This window comes from Bombina bombina, chromosome 3 (genome assembly GCF_027579735.1).
Source record: "Bombina bombina isolate aBomBom1 chromosome 3, aBomBom1.pri, whole genome shotgun sequence".
Lineage (NCBI taxonomy): Eukaryota > Metazoa > Chordata > Amphibia > Anura > Bombinatoridae > Bombina > Bombina bombina.
Window position 1 is genome coordinate 569,055,242 of NC_069501.1, and position 23,055 is coordinate 569,078,296.

At 41.9% G+C, this 23,055-nt stretch overlaps 1 protein-coding gene across 2 annotated transcripts in view; it reads left to right on the forward strand.

The window, feature by feature from the left end:
• The window catches only part of OSCP1 (organic solute carrier partner 1), a 269,469-nt gene that overhangs the window by 179,157 nt on the left and 67,257 nt on the right, over positions 1 to 23,055 (forward strand). For both annotated transcript variants that reach the window (XM_053707128.1, XM_053707129.1), the window contains 2 exons: positions 9,601 to 9,740; positions 15,230 to 15,293. In XM_053707128.1, the coding sequence (XP_053563103.1) occupies positions 9,601 to 9,740; positions 15,230 to 15,293 (204 nt within the window). The remainder of the gene's footprint in view (positions 1 to 9,600; positions 9,741 to 15,229; positions 15,294 to 23,055) is intronic.

The following is a 23,055-nucleotide window of genomic DNA, read 5'->3' on the forward strand; positions in this document are numbered from 1 at the left end:
CCTCTCTCAGAGGATAATGTTAGACTCTCAGACAAGAATTTCTCTGCCCTGGTGGATTTCCCAGGACCATGTGTCTCAGGGCACTTGTTTCCTGAGACCTTCTTGGGAGATTGTGACCACGGATGCCAGCCTGTTAGGCTGGGGAGCAGTTTGGGGTTCCTTAAGAGCTCAGGGACTTTGGACTCAGGGGGAGTCTGCCCTCCCTATAAATATCCTAGAATTGAGAGCAATTTTCAATGCGCTAACAGCTTGGCCTCAACTGAGTTTAGTCCGGTTTATCAGATTTCAATCGGACAACATCACTTTAGTGGCATATATCAACCACCAAGGACGAACTCGGAGCTTATTAGCTATGAAGGCGGTGACTCGCATTCTTCAGTGGGCGGAGTCTCACAATTATCATCTTTCTGCTATTCACATCCCAGGGGTGGACAACTGGAAAGCGGATTATATGAGCAGGCAGACTTCACCCAGGGGAATGGGCTCTCCATCCGGAAGTATTCTTGATGTTGACCCTCAAGTGGGGAGTTCCGGAGCTGGATCTGATGGCCTCTCGTCTAAACGCCAAGCTTCCAAAATACGAAGCAAGATCAAGAGATCCTCAAGCAGCTCTGGTCGACGCCCTGGCAGTGCCATGGGATTTCGGTCTAATTTATCTATTCCCTCCAGTTGCCCTTCTTCCTCGGGTAATAGCCTGTATCAAACAGGAGCAGGCTTTGGTGAGTCTAATAGCTCCAGCGTGGCCTCGCAGAACTTTGTATGCGGACCTAGTAATGATGTCATCATTCCCCCCGTGGAAATTGCCTCTGAGTAAGTATCTTCTACTTCAGGGTCCCTTCCTCCATCCAAACTTAGTTTTTCTGAAGCTGACTGCTTGGAGATTGAACGGTTAGTCTTGTCCAGACGAGGTTTTTTGTGAAGGTTATTGAGACTATGATTCAAGTTCGTAAGCCTTTAACTCGCAAAATTTATTATAAGGTATGGCGTAAATACCTTCATTGGTGTGGATCTAGGGTTTTTTTCTTGGAGTCAGGTGAGAATTCCCTGTATTCTGTCTTTTCTTAAGGAGGGCCTGGAGAAAGGTTTATCAGTCAGTACTCTAAAGGGTCAGATTTCGGCTCTGTCGATTCTTTTGTAAAAGCGTCTGGCAATTTTGCCAGATGTTCAATCTTTTGTTCAGGCCTTGAATATAATCAGGCCTGTGTTTAGGTCAATTGCTCCTCCTTGGAGTCTTAAAGGGACATGAAACCCACATTTTTTTCTTTCATGATTCAGATAGAGAATACAATTTTAAACAACTTTCTAATTTACTTCTATTATCTAATTTGTTTAATAATCTTGGTATCATTTGTTGAAGGAGCAGCAATGCACTAATGGTTTCTAGCTGAACACATGGGTGAGCCAATCACAATCTGTATATACATGCAACCACCAATCAACAGCTAGAACCTAGGTTCTATGCTGCACCTGAGCTTGCCTAGATAAACCTTTCAGCAAAGGATATCAAGAGAAGGAAGCAAATTAAATAATAGATGTAAATTGGAAAGTTGTTTTACATTGTATGCTCTGTCTAAACCATGAAAGAACATTTTTGGGTTTCATGTCCCTTTAATCTTGTTCTTAGGGTTCTGCAGCAGGCTCAGTTTGAGCCTATGCATTCTGTTAATATTATATTATTGTCCTGGAAGGTTTTGTTTCTTCTGGCAATTTCCTCTGCCCGTAGGGTCTCAGAGCTTTTGGCTCTACAGTGTGAACCTCCTCATCTTATTTTTCATGCGGATAAGGCAGTTCTTCGTACTAAATTAGGATTCCTACCTAAGGTGGTTTCGGAATGCAATATTAACCAAGAAATAGTTTTTCCTTCATTTTGTCCTAATTCTTCCTCTCAGAAGGAATGGTTGTTGCACAATCTGAATGTTGTGCGTGCCCTAAAATGCTATTTGCAGGCTGTTTTTTTGTTGCATTTCTGGTGAGTGGAAGGGTTAGAAGACCACTTCTTCTACTCTTTCCTTTTGGCTGAGAAGTGTTATTTGATTGGCTTATGAGGCAGTTGGACAGCAGCCTCCAGAGAGAATTACGGCTCACTCCACTAGGGCTGTCTCTTCTTGTTGGGCCTTTAAAAATGATGCTTCTATGGAACAGATTTGCAAGGTGACCACTTTGATGTTTTTGCCTCAGCTGAGGCTTCTTTTGGGAGGAAAGTTCTTCAAGAGGTGGTGCCTTCTGTTTAGGTTCACCTGTATTGTGTATCCCTCCCTTCCATTCTGTGGGCTCTAGCTTGGGTATTGGTTCCCACTAGTAATTGAATGGGTTTGTGGACTCTCCATGCCTTTGGAAAGAAAATATAATTTATGCTTACCTGATAAATTATTTTCTTTCCTGGCATGGAGAGTCTACGACCCGCCCTTGTTTTAATCTTAAAACGACTTTTGTAATTTTCTAAACCTCAGGCACCTCTATACCCTTTGTGCCTTCTTCTCTTTCCATGATTCATCTGTTGAATGACTGTGGATTGTGGGAAGTGGGAGAATACTTGAAGCTTTTCTGGGGTGTTCTTTGCCTCCACCTGGTGGCCAGAAGTTTAATTCCCACTAGTAATTGAAAGGATTCGTGGGCTCTCCATGTCATGAAAGAAAACAATTTATCAGGTAAGCATAAATTATATTTCTTTTGCAAGATGTACCGAGTCCACGGATTCATCCTTACTTGTAGGATATTATCCTTCCTAACAGGAAGTGGCAAAGAGAGCACCACAGCAGAGCTGTCTCTATAGCTCCTCCCTTAACTCCACCCCCCAGTCATTCTCTTTGCCGGCTCTAAGCAGGAAGGGTAAAGTGAAAGAGGTGTTAAACTGTTAGTTTTATTTTATCTTCAATCAAGAGTTTGTTATTTTTAAATGGTACCGGTGTTGTACTATTTACTCTCAGGCAGGACATAGATGAAGATTTCTGCCTGGATGATGATGATCTTAGCATTTGTAACTAAGGTCCACTGCTGTTCTCACAGAAGCTGAGGAGTACAGGAAAACTTCAGTGTGAGGAACGGTTTCTTGCTATATAGCAATGAGATATGTTCAGTCATATTTTCTGCAGAGACTGTGTTAACTCAGAAAGGCTGACAGTATCCCCATTAGGGGAAGGGTAAGCAGTAATCCTAGTTTATAAGGGGCATTACTAGCTTGCATTAAGGGCTAATTTTATGGGCACTCAGTTTGATGATATATTGGGCAAACGTTTGTGTGTCTGGGAGTAAACGTTTTTATTTTGCTGATGGGACATCTGTTTGAGGGTTCATTTGGCTTATTTAGGGGTTTTTATAACCCACATGGTTTACAAACAGGGTTTGATGGATTTGGTGTAGGCCCAGCAACATCGAGTGAGATTTTCGCGCCTCAGTTGCGCATTTAGTTTATACTGACAAGCAGCATTTCCAGAGGTCCTGGTACTCTTCTGGAGCCTAAACAAAGCTTTATCCTCATATTTTCGTCCCCTAAGGGCAGGTAGGCGCCACAGCAGAGCTGTGGCAAGGTGCTGACAGGGGTTTTTACCGTTTTTTTGGGCATTAATCAATCCGGTTTTCTCATTTTGGGGTGTATTGCTTATTTACTTGTGGTGCAATATTTCTAAAGCTTTGTGGGTACACTGTTAAAATTTCAGAAAATTTTAAGCAATTTTAACCAGTTTTGCAGTTTGTGTATGCCTTTTTTTTTCTCTTAAAGGCACAGTACCGTTTTTGAAAATTGTGTTTTTTTCATTAAATAAAGTGTTTTCCAAGCTTGCTTGTCTCATTACTAACCTGTTAAACATGTCTGACATTGAGGAAACTCATTGCTCAATTTGTTTAGAAGCCATTGTGGAACCCCCTCTTAGAATGTGTCCCACTTGTACTGATATGTCTATAAATTGCAAACAGCATATTTTGACTTTGCCATCTAGTTCTCCCCAAGTGTCACAACCAGTAACGCCCGCACAAGCGACACCAAGTACTTCTAGTGCGTCTAATTCTTTCACCTTGCAAGATATGGCTTCAGTTATGAATACTACCCTCACAGAGGTTTTATCTAAACTGCCAGGGTTGCAAGGGAAGCGCAGTAGCTCTGGGTTAAGATCAAATGTTGAGCCTTCTGACGCTTTGGTAGCCGTATCCGATATTCCCTCACAAAGTTCTGAGGTAGGGATGAGGGATTTGCTATCTGAGGGTGAGATTTCTGATTCAGGAAGGATGTTCCCTCAGACAGATTCAGATATGACGGCTTTTAAATTTAAGATAGAACACCTCTGCTTATTGCTCAGGGAGGTTTTAGCGACTCTGGATGATTGTGACCCTATTGTAGTTCCAGAGAAATTGTGTAAAATGGATAAATATTTGGAGGTTCCTGTTTACACTGATGTTTTCTCCTACATTGGTGTATCCGGTCCACGGCTTCATCCTTACTTGTGGGATATTCTCTTCCCCTACAGGAAGTGGCAAAGAGAGCACACAGCAGAGCTGTCCATATAGCTCCCCTCAGGCTCCGCCCCCCAGTCATTCTCTTTGCCGCTCTGAACAAGTAGCATCTCCACGGGGGTGGTAAAGAGTATGTGGTTTTTTTGATGTTTCAGTAAAAAAGTGTGCATTAAGGGGTTAATTGATCTGAAAATTTGTGTGCAATCTTTTCAAAGCTTTAAGACTCTGTGGTGAAAATTTCATTAAAATCGGATGTTTATTTCATGGTTTTTTTGCAAGCAGTGGTGCCTTCCGTTTAGGTTACCTGACTTGTTCCCTCCCTTCATCCGTGTCCTAAAGCTTTGGTATTGGTTCCCACAAGTAATGATGAAGCCATGGACCGGATACACCAATGTAGGAGAAAACAGAATTTATGTTTATGATAAATTTCTTTCTCCTACGGTGTATCCGGTCCACGGCCCGCCCTGGCATTTTGGTCAGGTTTAAATTTATTTTTTGTAAACTACAGTCACCACTGCACCTTATGGTTCTCCTTTTTCTCCTAACCGTCGGTCGAATGACTGGGGGGGCGGAGCCTGAGGGGAGCTATATGGACAGCTCTGCTGTGTGCTCTCTTTGCCACTTCCTGTAGGGGAAGAGAATATCCCACAAGTAAGGATGAAGCCGTGGACCGGATACACCGTAGGAGAAAGAAATTTATCAGGTAAACATAAAATCTGTTTTTCCAGTCCCTAGGAGGATTTCGGACATTGTTACTATGGAGTGGGATAGACCAGGTATTCCGTTCGCTCCCCCTCCTGTTTTTAAGAAAATGTTTCCCATATCTGACACCATAAAGGACTCATGGCAGACGGTCCCTAAGGTGGAGGGAGTTATTTCTACTCTGGCTAAGCTTTCATTGATCCTATGGATAAAAAATTAGAGGGTCTCCTAAAGAAAATTTTTGTTCATCAAGGTTTTCTTCTTCAACCTATAGCGTGCATTGTAACCTGTAACCACTGCAGCTGCCTTTTGGTTTGAGGCTCTAGAGGAGGCTCTTCAGGTGGAGACCCCACTAGATGATATTCTGGACAGAATTAAGGCTCTTAAGCTAGCTAATTCTTTTATTACAGACGCCGCTTTTCATCTCGCTAAGTTAGCAGCAAAGAATTCAGGTTTTGCCATTTTAGCGCGTAGAGCGTTATGGCTTAAGTCCTGGTGGGCTGATGTGTCATCAAAATCTAAACTTTTGACCATCCCTTTCAAAGGTAAGACCCTATTCAGGCCTGCACTGAAAGAGATCATTTCAGACATCACTGGGGGGAAAGGCCATGACCTCCCTCAAGATAGGTCAAATAAGACAAGGACCAAACAAAATAATTTTCGTTCCTTTCGAAAATTCAAGGGTGGTCCCTCTTCCTCTTCCCCTGCTGCAAAGCAAGAGGGGAACTTTGCTCAATCCAAGCCTACCTGGAGACCTAACCAGGCTTGGAACAAGGGTAAGCAGGCCAAAAAGCCTGCTGCTGCCACTAAAACAGCATGAAGGGGTAGCCCCCGATCCGGGACCGGATCTAGTAGGGGGCAGACTCTCTCTCTTTGCTCAGGCCTGGGCAAGATACATTCAGGACTCCTGGGCCGTAGAAATTGTAACTCAGGGGTATCTTCTAGATTTCAAAGATGCTCCTCCAAGGGGGAGATTCCATCTTTCTCAATTGTCTGTAAACCAGACAAAAAGAGAGGCGTTCTTACGCTGTGTAGAAGACCTTTTTACCATGGGAGTGATCTGCCCAGTTCTGAAAGCAGAACAGGGACAAGGTTTCTACTCCAATCTGTTTGTGGTTCCCGAAAAAGAGGGAACCTTCAGACCTATTCTAGATCTCAAGATCCTAAACCAATTCCTAAGAGTTCCATCCTTCAAGATGGAGACCATTTGGACTATTTTACCAATGATCCAGGAGGGTCAATATATGACCACCGTGGATTTAAAGGATGCATATCTACACATTCCTATCCACAAAGATCATCACCAGTTCCTCAGGTTTGCCTTTCTGGACAGGCATTGCCAGTTTGTGGCTCTTCCCTTCGGGTTGGCCACGGTGCCAAGAATCTTCACAAAGGTGCTAGGGTCCCTTCTGGTGGTCCTAAGGCCGCGGGGCATAGCAGTGGCGCCTTATCTAGACGACATTCTAATTCTGGGAACTCAAAGATTTTAACCACCTGCCGAGCTCTTCATTCCATTCCTCGACTGTCAGTGGCTCAGTGTATGGAGGTAATCGGACTTATGGTAGCGGCAATGGACATAGTTCCGTTTGGTCGCTTGCATCTCAGACCACTGCAACTATGCATGCTCAAACAGTGGAATGGGGATTATGCAGATTTCTCTCCTCAGATAAATCTGGATCAAGAGACCAGAGACTCTCTTCTTTGGTGGCTGTCACAAGATCACCTGTCCCGGGGAATGTGTTTCCGCAAGCCAGCGTGGGTTATAGTGACGACGGACGCCAGCCTAATGGGCTGGGGTGCAGTCTGGAATTCCCTGAAAGCACAGGGTTTGTGGACTCAGGAGGAGGACCTCCTACCGATAAATATTCTGGAATTAAGAGCGATATTCAATGCTCTTCAGGCGTGGCCTCAGCTGGCTTCGGCCGGATTCATCAGATTTCAGTCGGACAACATCACGACTGTAGCTTATATCAATCATCAGGGGGGAACAAGGAGTTCCTTGGCGATGATAAAAGTTTCCAGGATAATCCGATGGGCAGAGACTCACTCTTGCCATCTATTAGTGATCTATATCCCAGGGGTAGAGAACTGGGAGGCAGATTTTCTAAGTCGTCAAACTTTTCATCCGGGGGAGAGGGAGCTCTATCCGGAGGTGTTTGCTCAACTGGTTCAGCTATGGGGCACACAAGAATTGGATCTGATGGAGTCTCGTCAGAACGCCAAACTCCTCAGGCAATAATGATAGATGCTCTAACAGTACCCTGGTCGTTCAACCTGGCTTATGTGTTTCCACCTTTCCCTCTCCTTTCGCGTCTGATTGCCAGAATCAAACCGGAGAGAGCTTCAGTGATTTTGATAGCACCTGCGTGGCCACGCAGGACTTGGTATGCAGACCTGGTGGACATGTCATCTCTACCACCATGGACTCTGCCACTAAGACAGGACCTTCTGATTCAAGGTCCGTTCAAGCATCCAAATCTAATTTCTCTGCAACTGACTGCTTGGAGATTAAACGCTTGATTTTATCAAAGCGGGGTTTCTCTGAGTCGGTCATAGATACCTTGATTCAGGCTCGAAAGCCTGTCACCAGGAAAATCTATCATAAGATATGGTGTAAATATCTTTTTTGGTGCAAATCCAAAGGCTACTCATGGAGTAAGATCAGGATTCCTAGGATTTTGTCTTTTCTTCAAGAAGGATTGGAGAAAGGATTGTTAGCTAGTTCCTTAAAAGGACAGATATCTGCTTTGTCTATTCTATTGCACAAGCATCTGGCAGATATCCCAGACGTTCAGGCTTTTTGTCAGGCTTTAGTTAGACTCAAGCCTGTGTTTAAACCTGTTGCTCCGCCATGGAGTCTAAATTTAGTTCTTAAAATTCTTCAGGGGGTTCCGTTTGAACCGATGCATTCCATAAATATTAAGCTTCTATCTTGGAAAGTTCTGTTTCTAGTTGCTATCTCTTCAGCTCGAAGAGTTTCTGAACTATCTGCATTACAATGTGACTTGAATGAAGAGTACTGGATGCTCCGTAAAATTTAAATTGTGATACTTTATTCAAAAGTTTAAAATGATGAACATGGAAAAACAATCAGGTAGACAAAAGTGATGCTGTTCCTCGGAGAAGTGTGCAGCTATTTGCACAAGGTATTGCCATCCAACGGACTTACCATTTCACGCAACGCTGAAGGCAATTCACGGAGACTTGCTACAGAGAGCTGAGGAACCACCGGGGAGAGGTGAGTCTGGCTGTCAGTGCACATGCCAGTGTTCCGATTGTCTCTAGCTTTGCTGAATGCACAGGATAGTGCTGCCTTATTGCAGTGCTAAGTGGATATGTTCCTTCTGCTTGCTGAATGCTTATAATGGGGTTTTGGGTTTAGTCACTCGGAGTTCATGACTGTTACTGACATTATTGTTTCAAGCTGAATTCTCACACTGTACTCCTTTTTCTACTTGGTGATTGTGCTTACAATGTGACTTGCCTTACCTTGTTTTCCATGCTGATAAGGTGGTTTTGCGTACCAAACCTGGGTTCCTCCCTAAGGTTGTTACTAACAGGAATATCAATCAGCAAATTGTTGTTCCTTCTCTGTGTCCTAATCCTTCTTCTAAGAAGGAACGTTTATTGCACAACTTGGACGTGGTTCGTGCTTTGAAGTTCTATTTGCAGGCAACCAAAGATTTTCGTCAAACATCTTCTTTGTTTGTTATCTATTCTGGGAAACGTAGGGGTCAAAAGGCTACGGCTACCTCTCTTTCCTTTTGGCTGAAAAGCATCATCCGTTTGGCTTACGAGACTGCTGGAAAGCAACCTCCTGAAAGGATTACTGCTCATTCTACTAGAGCGGTGGCATCCACATGGGCTTTTAAAAATGATGCTTCTGTTGAACAGATTCGTAAGGCTGCGACTTGGTCTTCGCTTCATACCTTTTCCAAGTTTTACAAATTTGATACTTTTGCCTCTTCGGAGGCTATTTTTGGGAGAAAGGTTTTGCAAGCAGTGGTGCCTTCCGTTTAGGCTCCTGTCTTGTCCCTCCCTTCATCCGTGTCCTAAAGCTTTGGTATTGGTATCCCACAAGTAAGGATGAATCCGTGGACTCGGTACATCTTGCAAAAGAAAACAAAATTTATGCTTACCTGATAAATTTCTTTCTTTTGCGATGTACCGATTCAAGACAGGTAGTATTTTTTATTGAAAACTTCAGTCACCTCTGCACCTTATAGTTTCTCATTTTTCTTCCTTGGCCTTCGGTCGAATGACTGGGGGGTGGAGTTAAGGGAGGAGCTATATAGACAGCTCTGCTGTGGTGCTCTCTTTGCCACTTCCTGTTAGGAAGGATAATATCCACAAGTAAGGATGAATCCGTGGACTCTGTACATCGCAAAAGAAAGAAATTTATCAGGTAAGCATAAATTTTGTTTTTTTGACTGTATATTTTATTCTTTTTAGGAGAATGTTGTGCCAAATCCATTGGCCAAGGAGGAATTAAACCTTTTAGCTCAGTTAATTGGTGGAATGGAGTTAAAGAAACCATCTAGCAGTGATCATGCCTTTAGACTGAACTTGTTCACTAATGACGAAGAAGAAGAGTAAGTGGATTCTAACTTGAATTGCTTTGTTACTTTAATGAGTAATCATTTGATGCCCTTAAAGGGACACTAAATACCTTGTAATTACAAGACATTTCAGTTGTCTTTCACTAGAAGAACATAACAGCCATATCTAAACATTTTTAAAACAGATTGCTGCAGTTGTTTTTTAATAGCCAAACTCCATCCTCATTTGGCAAGGCTAGCCACAGTCATTATGCTGGTATACACAGCATCGTTTTGCAGTTGTTATCCACTGAAGCCAAGCAAGTTTAGTTTTGAGAAGTTTGCAGCGTGCATTTCCAAACTAAATTACACAAAAAGGTGGCAAAATAAATAATGAAGGTATATTGCATTTTTTTACTACCCATAATTATTTTATATTAAAATCTCAAGGTAGGTGTTGTCCCTTGGAATACTACTCATCAGCCACGTTATCCTTCCACAGATTATGCCTCTTTGTTCTTTTTTTTATTATGCCATTATTCTGGCCTATCAGTCTGTGGCCCTACTATTTTTTGTTATTGAACGTTTTACACGTTTGTTACTTTGTAAAGTAGCTACTTGTTACATACTTTTAAAAAGTTCTAGTTTAGATATTGTTACCTCTGACAGTTGAGTATTCTCTTTGCAGAGGCAGGTCTAGACTTAGTGAGGCCTTAGACAAAGCTAAAATATGATGCTCAACAAAAGAAAAAAAGTGCAAAAATTATTCCCAAATATTTATTTGCATAAACCATATTTTTATGCAAGGGTTGCCAAATGCAAGGAGCCTAGAATTTTACATTATTCTACATATATCTATACACAAACACTGTTGTCTGGGTCCTAAGAAGTATGTGGCTGGTTCAATATCCTTACTGGCTCCTAAAAGTGAAATAAATTTGTTATTTCAAAATGTACATAATAATACAGGCGAAGTAATAAAGCAAGGTTGCTAGTTAAAAGAGCATTTAAATGCAAACTATAGCTATACAATCTGATATACCCATTGCTTTTATTGCCAGCCATCACAAGCAACAGTTGCAATACAGTAGATCCCAGACTAAATATTTGCTCCCTTTATGCATCTGCCATTGTAAACCACAGTGCAGCAGATCAGACCCCAGAGCCTCCTGCCTCCCATTATGCCAAGTATATACCACAGCAAATCACTGACCAGATGCATTGCCCTACTGTATCTATTATTATTATTATTATCAGGTATTTGTAGAGGACCAACAGATTCCACAGCGCTATGCCAGGTATATGACACATTATACCAAAACCAATGGCCCATGCACATTTTATGCTGAAAGTATGCCACATCATACACCAGAAATTAATGCAAAGTCATCTTAGACCTCCATTTATACTAGATATATACTAAAAAAGACAAGTTGCACCAGGCTAGATACATGGTTTCCTGCACTCCTCATAGGCCAAATATGTGCATCATTAGATCCCAATCCCAAACAAGATGCATGAATCCCTAAAGCACTTTAGACAGCGTATCTGCCACATCAGTACCACAGACCAGTTGTTGAGTTCCCCCACAGCCTCCTTATGCCATATTACTTAGAGTTCACGACCAGATGAGTGTCTGTAGGTACAGACACGCCTATAAATGTCTACACACACATTCATGCACAAACACACTATACTTGGTTCCTGCAAACTAAGCATTCATTGAACACAGGGCTTATTGCAGCATGAGTGCCTCCATTATGATGTGCCCGGACACTTCTTTTCCTCCCCTGCTCATGCCTATGAATATTAGACTATATGACTGTGCTTGTTGGAAGGGGGTGGGCTGGGACACTATGCTAACAACAACTGCTTATCTGAAAAGAAAAAATGCATATTTTTTATGCCCCTATGTGAGGCCCCATCATGAGTGAGGCCTTAGGCGTTTGCTTATTTGGCCTAATGGTAGAGCCGTCTCGGTCTCTTTGCCTTTCTGTTTTTGATCGTCAGACCTGTCTGCAGATGATCCTTACTGCAGTGACACTGTTTATATGGTTAATGAATCTTCTTCTTGTGCTGTTACTATAAACTTGAGAGAGAGAGATGTTATCAGGGAGAGGAGCAGGTGTTTCCAGTTTAATATATGTTTGAAATTAGTTGTGCTTCATGTGTTGGCTTGATAATAACTCACTGGAATTTGTGCTGTCAGTAAGCATTTGGTTGCCCACACTGGTGTATTTTACAGACTGGGCATTCTTTTTTTCCTTTTTAAGGTTTTAGACCCTCACTTACAAATCTTAACATACTTTTTGTACTTTAAAAATAAATGATCATATACAGAAACACAGTTTAATAATACATACAAATACACACACTAATCATTGCACATTATGACACATACACTGCATATCATGGGCCACATTACCAGTGGAGCGGTAATTAACAGTCCCACTTGAGCGTTAATTGCGTAAGAAGTTTATTATTATGAGTTGAAAGTAAAATGTTTTCGCTAGCTCGCTAACCCGACAAGCGCAAAAAGCCGAAGTTAGAATATTGCCTGCGCATTCCCCCATAGAAGTCAAGTGGAACAAAAAATGTGGGAAAAAACACCCTTCTCGCACGCAAACCCGACATGAAAATATGAATACTTCACATTCCAATGTTCTTTATATAGAAGAATATGTTCTATGTATTCATCAATAAATATTTCAATATATATCTGATGTTTTTTGGTACAATATATATTTATACCTATGTATGTATATGTGTAAATATATATATATATATATATATATATATATAATAGACAAAGTGCACTCCAAACTTGACCAATATGGCCTTGGGTGCAGCAAACAAAGTATCCAATCCTGCAGTAAGAAAGCGCACTCCAAAGGACTTGTACAAGAATCCACTTTTAATTTGTGAACGTTTTCGAGCTTAACAAGCTCGTCCTCAGACAGACAAAGTATCAACAGTTACACTTACCACCACCGTGACTTTATAACCAATACACCATGCCGTCACGCTCTACACGTAGGACACGCTCCCAGAGGGGAAGGGTCTGCCGTGTCAACGTAACGGAGTGGTGCAAACACCCCAAAGTGACGTGTAAATCATTATAAGTCTATTAAGCTTAACAACTCTAATGCGGATATTTGACACATTCAAGAAACAGACACAAGCGGAGGCAATAAGAATATATGTATCAAGCTAGACGGTTCTAAAACCTAGTCATAACATGTATGTCTCTTAGTCTTGTCTCACTTATTGTATGGTTACATTAAGCTTGTTAAGCTCGAAAACGTTCACAAATTAAAAGTGGATTCTTGTACAAGTCCTTTGAAGTGCGCTTTCTTACTGCAGGATTATATATATATATATATATACATATACATATACATGATTATATATAGGTATATATATATACAGTTGTGCTCATAAGTTTACATACACTGGCAGAATTTATGATTTCTTGGCCATTTTTCAGAGAATATGAATGATAACATAAAAACTTTTCTTTCACTCATGGTTAGTGTTTGGCTGAAGCCATTTACTATCAATTGACTGTGTTTACTCTTTTTAAATCATAATGACAACAGAAACTACCCAAATGACCCTGATCAAAAGTTTACATACCCTGGTGATTTTGGCCTGATAACATGCACACAAGTTGACACAAAGGGGTTTGAATGGCTATTAAAGGTAACCATCCTCACCTGTGATCTGTTTGCTTGTAATTAGTGTGTGTGTATAAAAGGTCAATGAGTTTCTGGACTCCTGACAGACCCTTGCATATTTCATCCAGTGCTGCCCTGACGTTTCTGGATTCTGAGTCATGGGGAAAGCAAAATTATTGTCAAAAGATCTGTGGGAAAAGGTAGTTGAACTGTATAAAACAGGAAAGAGATATAAAAAGATATCCATGGAATTGAGAATGCAAATCAGCAGTGTTCAAACTCTAATCAAGAAGTGGAAAATGAGGGGTTCTGTTTGATAACATACTGCATTCATCTTGCCATCAATTCTGACCAAATTTCCTGGGCCTTTTGTAGCTCACACATCCCCAAAACATCAGCGATCCACCTCCGTGTTTCACAGTAGGAATGGTGTACCTTTTATCATAGGCCTTGTTGACTCCTCTCCAAATGTAGCGTTTATGGTTGTGGCCAAAAAGCTAAATTTTGGTCTCATCACTCCAAATGACTTTGTGCCAGAAGGTTTGAGGCTTGTCTCTGTGCTGTTTGGCGTATTGTAAGTGGGATACTTTGTTGCATTTGCATAGTAATGGCTTTCTTCTGGCGACTCAACCATGCTGCCCATCTTTCTTCAAGTGCCTCCTTATTGTGCATCTTGAAACAGCCACACCACATGTTTTCAGAGAGTCCTGTATTTCACCTGAAGTTATTTGTGGTTTTGTCTTTGCATCCAGAACAATTTTCCTGGCAGTTGTGGCTGAAATTTTAGTTGGTCTACCTGACCGTGGTTTGGTTTCAACAGAACCCCTCATTTTCCACTTCTTCACTGCTGATTTGCATTCTCAATTCCAAGGATATCTTTTTATATCCCTTTCCTGTTTTATACAGTTCAACTACCTTTTCCCACAGATCCTTTGACAATTATTTTGCTTTCCCCATGACTCAGAATCCAGAATTGTCAGTGCAGCACTGGATGAAAGATGCAAGGGTCTGTGAGGAGTCCAGAAACTCATTGACCTTTTATACACACACACTAATTACAAGAAAACAGATCACAGGTGAGGATGGATACCTTTTAATAGCCTTTCAAACCCCTTTGTGTCAACTTGTGTGCATGTTATCAGGCCAAAATCACCAGGGTATGTAAATTTTTTATCAGGTTAATTTGGGTAGTTTCTGTTGTCATTATGATTTAAAAAGAGTAAACACAATTGATTGATAGTAAATGGCTTCAGCCAAACACTAACCATGAGTGAAAGAAACATTTTTGTGTTATCATTCATATTTTCTGAAAAATGGCCAAGAAATAATAAATTCTGCCAGGGTATGTAAACTTATGAGCACAACTGTATAGGAATATCTATTTAGAAATACTTAGAACATTTTCTGCTATGTGCAGAACATTGGAATTTGAAATATTTACAGTGAATACACAGTATAATAACACTTATAACTATGAATATTTCATAAATATATTTTCCTCTACTTGACTGCGATGGGCTCCAAGAAGGAAGAGAAGAGAATAAGTAAGATAAGCCAATGCAAAAGAGAGCCCTGACTCATCTGTGCAGGTGTGAGGAGCAGTGTGGAGCCTAGGTGCTCTGTACCCCATTCCTAGCTCTGCATTTTAATCATATCACCTAAGAATCATTCTCAGGATGATCTTCTTTCAGAATATATTTAGTAAAATGGGTTAATAATTTAATTTAAAAATATGTCTCCTTTCCTATTAAACAATATATATGTGAAAACACTTCCCTTGTATTGAGTACCTGGAAAAATGTGGGTTCTTTTACATTTACTGCATAAGTGCATTTTATAAATGATATTTTCCTCTATTTTATACAGATACGCAGCTCTCACAAGGCCAGAAGAGTTATCCTATAATGTCATAAGCATTGAGGCTAATAAAGTAAGTGAAACTATTTGAATTTGAAATTACATAGAACACATCAAGAACCATGTGTGTTAGAATCCACATCTAACACTGGTAACTAATTAAAGGGACACTCAAGTCAAAATTAAACGTTCATGATTCAGATAGAGCAGGCAGTTTTAAACATCTTTCCAATTTACTTCCATTATCAAAATGTGCACAGTCTTTTTATTTATACAAGATCCATTTTTCCTGTAGTGTAGGGTTCCCTTCCAGCATTAAGTGGACTCTAACCACTTATATTGTTGAAGAATTTCTCTTTTGAAATATGTATATAGAAAGTAGGGCTGGGCGATTACTATAACACCTTCATTTTTCATAAAAAAATTTATTTAACACTACAGAATCTTTACACATGCGCATATATATATATATATATATATATATATATATATATATATATATACGTATATATATATATATATATATATACGTATATACTGTGTGTGTGTATGTATATATGTATGTGTTTATATATATATATATATATATTTATTTTTCTCCAACATAGGTGTGTCCGGTCCACGGCGTCATCCTTACTTGTGGGATATTCTCTTCCCCAACAGGAAATGGCAAAGAGCCCAGCAAAGCTGGTCACATGATCCCTCCTAGGCTCCGCCTACCCCAGTCATTCTCTTTGCCGTTGTACAGGCAACATCTCCACGGAGATGGCTTAGAGTTTTTTAGTGTTTAACTGTAGTTTTTCATTATTCAATCAAGAGTTTGTTATTTTCAAATAGTGCTGGTACGTACTATTTACTCAGAAACAGAAAAGAGATGAAGAATTCTGTTTGTATGAGGAAAATGATTTTAGCAACCGTAACTAAAATCCATGGCTGTTCCACACAGGACTGTTGAGAGCATTAACTTCAGTTGGGGGAACAGTTTGCAGTCCTTTGCTGCTTGAGGTATGACACATTCTAACAAGACGATGTAATGCTGGAAGCTGTCATTTTCCCTATGGGATCCGGTAAGCCATGTTTATTACGATTGTAAATAAGGGCTTCACAAGGGCTTATTTAGACTGTAGACATTTTTTGGGCTAAATCGATTGATATTAACACTTATTTAGCCTTGAGGAATCATTTATTCTGGGTATTTTGATATAATAATATCGGCAGGCACTGTTTTAGACACCTTATTCTTTAGGGGCTTTCCCAAAGCATAGGCAGAGTCTCATTTTCGCGCCGGTGTTGCGCACTTGTTTTTGAGAGGCATGGCATGCAGTCGCATGTGAGAGGAGCTCTGATACTTATAAAAGACTTCTGAAGGCATCATTTGGTATCGTATTCCCCTTGGGTTTGGTTGGGTCTCAGCAAAGCAGATACCAGGGACTGTAAAGGGGTTAAAGCTTAAAACGGCTCCGGTTCCGTTATTTTAAGGGTTAAAGCTTCCAAAATTGGTGTGCAATATTTTCAAGGCTTTGAGACACTGTGGTGAAAGTTTGGTGAATTTTGAACAATTCCTTCATGTTTTTTCGCAATTGCAGTAATAAAGTGTGTTCAGTTTAAAATTTAAAGTGACAGTAACGGTTTTATTTCAAAACGTTTTTTGTACTTTCTTATCAAGTTTATGCCTGTTTAACATGTCTGAACTACCAGATAGACTGTGTTCTGAATGTGGGGAAGCCAGAATTCCTATTCATTTAAATAAATGTGATTTATGTGATAATGACAATGATGCCCAAGATGATTCCTCAAGTGAGGGGAGTAAGCATGGTACTGCATCATTCCCTCCTTCGTCTACACGAGTCTTGCCCACTCAGGAGGCCCCTAGTACATCTAGCGCGCCAATACTCCTTACTATGCAACAATTAACGGCTGTAATGGATAATTCTGTCAAAAACATTTTAGCCAAAATGAACCCTTGTCAGCGTAAGCGTGGATGCTCTGTTTTAGTTACTGAAGAGCATGACGACGCTGATATTAATATCTCTGAAGGGCCCCTAACCCAATCTGAGGGAGCCAGGGAGGTTTTGTCTGAGGGAGAAATTACTGATTTAGGGAACATTTCTCAGCAGGCTGAATCTGATGTGATTACTTTTAAATTTAAATTGGAACATCTCCGCATTTTGCTTAAGGAGGTATTATCCACTCTGGATGATTGTGAAAATTTGGTCATCCCAGAGAAACTATGTAAAATGGACAAGTTCCTAGAGGTGCCGGGGCTCCCAGAAGCTTTTCCTATACCCAAGCGGGTGGCGGACATTGTTAATAAAGAATGGGAAAGGCCCGGTATTCCTTTCGTCCCTCCCCCCATATTTAAAAAATTGTTTCCTATGGTCGACCCCAGAAAGGACTTATGGCAGTCAGTCCCCAGGGTCGAGGGAGCGGTTTCTACTTTAAACAAACGCACCACTATTCCCATAGAGGATAGTTGTGCTTTCAAAGATCCTATGGATAAAAAATTAGAAGGTTTGCTTAAAAAGATGTTTGTTCAGCAGGGTTACCTTCTACAACCCATTTCATGCATTGTCCCTGTCACTACAGCCGCATATTTCTGGTTTGATGAACTGATTAAGGTGCTCGATAGTGACTCTCCTCCTTATGAGGAGATTATGGACAGAGTCAATGCTCTCAAATTGGCTAATTCTTTCACTCTAGACGCCTCTTTGCAATTGGCTAAGTTAGCGGCTAAGAATTCTGGGTTTGCTATTGTGGCGCGCAGAGCGCTTTGGTTGAAATCTTGGTCGGCTGATGCGTCTTCCAAGAACAAGCTACTAAACATTCCTTTCAAGGGGAAAACGCTGTTTGGTCCTGACTTGAAAGAGATTATCTCTGATATCACTGGGGGTAAGGGTCATGCCCTTCCTCAGGATCGGCCTTTCAAGGCAAAAAATAGACCTAATTTTCGTCCCTTTCGTAAAAACGGACCAGCCCAAGGTGCTACGTCCTCTAAGCAAGAGGGTAATACTTCTCAGGCCAAGCCAGCTTGGAGACCAATGCACGGCTGGAACAAGGGAAAGCAGGCAAAGAAACCTGCCACTGCTACCAAGACAGCATGAAATATCGGCCCCCGATCCGGGACCGGATCTGGTGGGGGGCAGACTCTCTCTCTTCGCTCAGGCTTGGGCAAGAGATGTTCTGGATCCTTGGGCGCTAGAAATAGTCTCCCAGGGTTATCTTCTGGAATTCAAGGGACTTCCCCCAAGGGGAAGGTTCCACAGGTCTCAGTTGTCTTCAGACCACATAAAAAGACAGGCGTTCTTACATTGTGTAGAAGACCTGTTAAAAATGGGAGTGATTCATCCTGTTCCATTGAGAGAACAAGGGATGGGGTTCTACTCCAATCTGTTCATAGTTCCCAAAAAAGAGGGAACATTCAGACCAATCCTAGATCTCAAGATCTTAAACAAATTTCTCAAGGTCCCATCTTTCAAGATGGAAACCATTCGAACTATCCTTCCTTCCATCCAGGAAGGTCAATTCATGACCACGGTGGATTTAAAGGATGCGTATCTACATATTCCTATCCACAAGGAACATCATCGGTTCCTAAGGTTTACATTCCTGGACAAACATTACCAGTTCGTGGCGCTTCCTTTCGGATTAGCCACTGCTCCAAGGATTTTCACAAAGGTACTAGGGTCCCTTCTAGCTGTGCTAAGACCAAGGGGCATTGCAGTAGTACCTTACCTGGACGACATTCTGATTCAAGCGTCGTCCCTCCCTCGAGCAAAGGCTCACACGGACATCGTCCTGGCCTTTCTCAGATCGCACGGCTGGAAAGTGAACGTGGAAAAGAGTTCTCTATCCCCGTCAACAAGGGTTCCCTTCTTGGGAACAATTATAGACTCCTCAGAAATGAGGATTTTTCTAACAGAGGCCAGAAAGACAAAGCTTCTGGACTCTTGTCGAATACTTCATTCCGTTCCTCTTCCTTCCGTAGCTCAGTGCATGGAAGTGATCGGGTTGATGGTAGCGGCAATGGACATAGTTCCTTTTGCGCGCATTCATCTAAGACCATTACAACTGTGCATGCTCAGTCAGTGGAATGGGGACTATACAGACTTGTCTCCAAAGATACAAGTAAATCAGAGGACCAGAGACTCACTCCGTTGGTGGCTGTCCCTGGACAACCTGTCACGAGGGATGACATTCCACAGACCAGAGTGGGTCATTGTCACGACCGACGCCAGTCTGATGGGCTGGGGCGCGGTCTGGGGATCCCTGAAAGCTCAGGGTCTTTGGTCTCGGGAAGAATCTCTTCTACCGATAAATATTCTGGAACTGAGAGCGATATTCAATGCTCTCAAGGCTTGGCCTCAGCTAGCGAGGACCAAGTTCATACGGTTTCAATCAGACAACATGACGACTGTTGCGTACATCAACCATCAGGGGGGAACAAGGAGTTCCCTAGCGATGGAAGAAGTGACCAAGATTATTCTATGGGCGGAGTCTCACTCCTGCCACCTGTCTGCTATCCACATCCCGGGAGTGGAAAATTGGGAAGCGGATTTTCTGAGTCGTCAGACATTGCATCCGGGGGAGTGGGAACTCCATCCGGAAATCTTTGCCCAAGTCACGCAACTTTGGGGCATTCCAGACATGGATCTGATGGCCTCTCGTCAGAACTTCAAAGTTCCTTGCTACGGGTCCAGATCCAGGGATCCCAAGGCGGCTCTAGTGGATGCACTAGTAGCACCTTGGACCTTCAAACTAGCTTATGTGTTCCCGCCGTTTCCTCTCATCCCCAGGCTGGTAGCCAGGATCAATCAGGAGAGGGCGTCGGTGATCTTGATAGCTCCTGCGTGGCCACGCAGGAGTTGGTATGCAGATCTGGTGAATATGTCATCGGCTCCACCTTGGAAGCTACCTTTGAGACGAGACCTTCTTGTTCAGGGTCCGTTCGAACATCCGAATCTGGTTTCACTCCAGCTGACTGCTTGGAGATTGAACGCTTGATTTTATCGAAGCGAGGTTTCTCAGATTCTGTTATCGATACTCTTGTTCAGGCCAGAAAGCCTGTAACTAGAAAGATTTACCACAAAATTTGGAAAAAATATATCTGTTGGTGTGAATCTAAAGGATTCCCTTGGGACAAGGTTAAGATTCCTAGGATTCTATCCTTCCTTCAAGAAGGATTGGAAAAAGGATTATCGGCAAGTTCCCTGAAGGGACAGATTTCTGCCTTGTCGGTGTTACTTCACAAAAAACTGGCAGCTGTGCCAGATGTTCAAGCCTTTGTTCAGGCTCTGGTTAGAATCAAGCCTGTTTACAAACCTTTGACTCCTCCTTGGAGTCTCAATTTAGTTCTTTCAGTTCTTCAGGGGGTTCCGTTTGAACCCTTACATTCCGTTGATATTAAGTTATTATCTTGGAAAGTTTTGTTTTTAGTTGCAATTTCTTCTGCTAGAAGAGTTTCAGAATTATCTGCTCTGCAGTGTTCTCCTCCTTATCTGGTGTTCCATGCAGATAAGGTGGTTTTACGTACTAAACCTGGTTTTCTTCCAAAAGTTGTTTCTAACAAAAACATTAACCAGGAGATTATCGTACCTTCTCTGTGTCCGAAACCAGTTTCAAAGAAGGAACGCTTGTTGCACAATTTGGATGTTGTTCGCGCTCTAAAATTCTATTTAGATGCTACAAAGGATTTTAGACAAACATCTTCCCTGTTTGTTGTTTATTCAGGTAAAAGGAGAGGTCAAAAAGCAACTTCTACCTCTCTCTCTTTTTGGATTAAAAGCATCATCAGATTGGCTTACGAGACTGCCGGACGGCAGCCTCCCGAAAGAATCACGGCTCATTCCACTAGGGCTGTGGCTTCCACATGGGCCTTCAAGAACGAGGCTTCTGTTGATCAGATATGTAGGGCAGCGACTTGGTCTTCACTGCACACTTTTACCAAATTTTACAAGTTTGATACTTTTGCTTCTTCTGAGGCTATTTTTGGGAGAAAGGTTTTGCAAGCCGTGGTGCCTTCCATTTAGGTGACCTGATTTGCTCCCTCCCTTCATCCGTGTCCTAAAGCTTTGGTATTGGTTCCCACAAGTAAGGATGACGCCGTGGACCGGACACACCTATGTTGGAGAAAACAGAATTTATGTTTACCTGATAAATTTCTTTCTCCAACGGTGTGTCCGGTCCACGGCCCGCCCTGGTTTTTTAATCAGGTCTGATAATTTATTTTCTTTAACTACAGTCACCACGGTACCATATGGTTTCTCCTATGCTATTATTCCTCCTTAACGTCGGTCGAATGACTGGGGTAGGCGGAGCCTAGGAGGGATCATGTGACCAGCTTTGCTGGGCTCTTTGCCATTTCCTGTTGGGGAAGAGAATATCCCACAAGTAAGGATGACGCCGTGGACCGGACACACCGTTGGAGAAAGAAATTTATCAGGTAAACATAAATTCTGTTATTTATTTTATATATATATATATATATATATATATATACACATTCATATATACACATACAGTATATATACAGGGAGTGCAGAATTATTAGGCAAATTAGTATTTTGACCACATCATCCTCTTTATGCATGTTGTCTTACTCCAAGCTGTATAGGCTCGAAAGCCTACTACCAATTAAGCATATTAGGTGATGTGCATCTTTGTAATGAGAAGGGGTGTGGTCTAATGACATCAACACCCTATATCAGGTGTGCATAATTATTAGGCAACTTCCTTTCCTTTGGCAAAATGGGTCAAAAGAAGGACTTGACAGGCTCAGAAAAGTAAAAAATAATGAGATATCTTGCAGAGGGATGCAGCACTCTTAAAATTGCAAAGCTTCTGAAGCGTGATCATCGAACAATCAAGCGTTTCATTCAAAATAGTCAACAGGGTCGCAAGAAGCGTGTGGAAAAACCAAGGCGCAAAATAACTGCCCATGAACTGAGAAAAGTCAAGCGTGCAGCTGCGAAGATGCCACTTGCCACCAGTTTGGCCATATTCCAGAGTTGCAACATCACTGGAGTGCCCAAAAGCACAAGGTGTGCAATACTCAGAGACATGGCCAAGGTAAGAAAGGCTGAAAGACGACCACCACTGAACAAGACACACAAGCTGAAACGTCAAGACTGGGCCAAGAAATATCTCAAGACTGATTTTTCTAAGGTTTTATAGACTGATGAAATGAGAGTGAGTCTTGATGGGCCAGATGGATGGGCCCGTGGCTGGATTGGTAAAGGGCAGAGAGCTCCAGTCCGACTCAGACGCCAGCAAGGTGGAGGTGGAGTACTGGTTTGGGCTGGTATCATCAAAGATGAGCTTGTGGGGCCTTTTCGGGTTGAGGATGGAGTCAAGCTCAACTCCCAGTCCTACTGCCAGTTTCTGGAAGACACCTTCTTCAAGCAGTGGTACAGGAAGAAGTCTGCATCCTTCAAGAAAAACATGATTTTCATGCAGGACAATGCTCCATCACACGCGTCCAAGTACTCCACAGTGTGGCTGGCAAGAAAGGGTATAAAAGAAGAAAATCTAATGACATGGCCTCCTTGTTCACCTGATCTGAACCTCATTGAGAACCTGTGGTCCATCATCAAATGTGAGATTTACAAGGAGGGAAAACAGTACACCTCTCTGAACAGTGTCTGGGAGGCTGTGGTTGCTGCTGCACGCAATGTTGATGGTGAACAGATCAAAACACTAACAGAATCCATGGATGGCAGGCTTTTGAGTGTCCTTGCAAAGAAAGGTGGCTATATTGGTCACTGATTTGTTTTTGTTTTGTTTTTGAATGTCAGAAATGTATATTTGTGAATGTTGAGATGTTATATTGGTTTCACTGG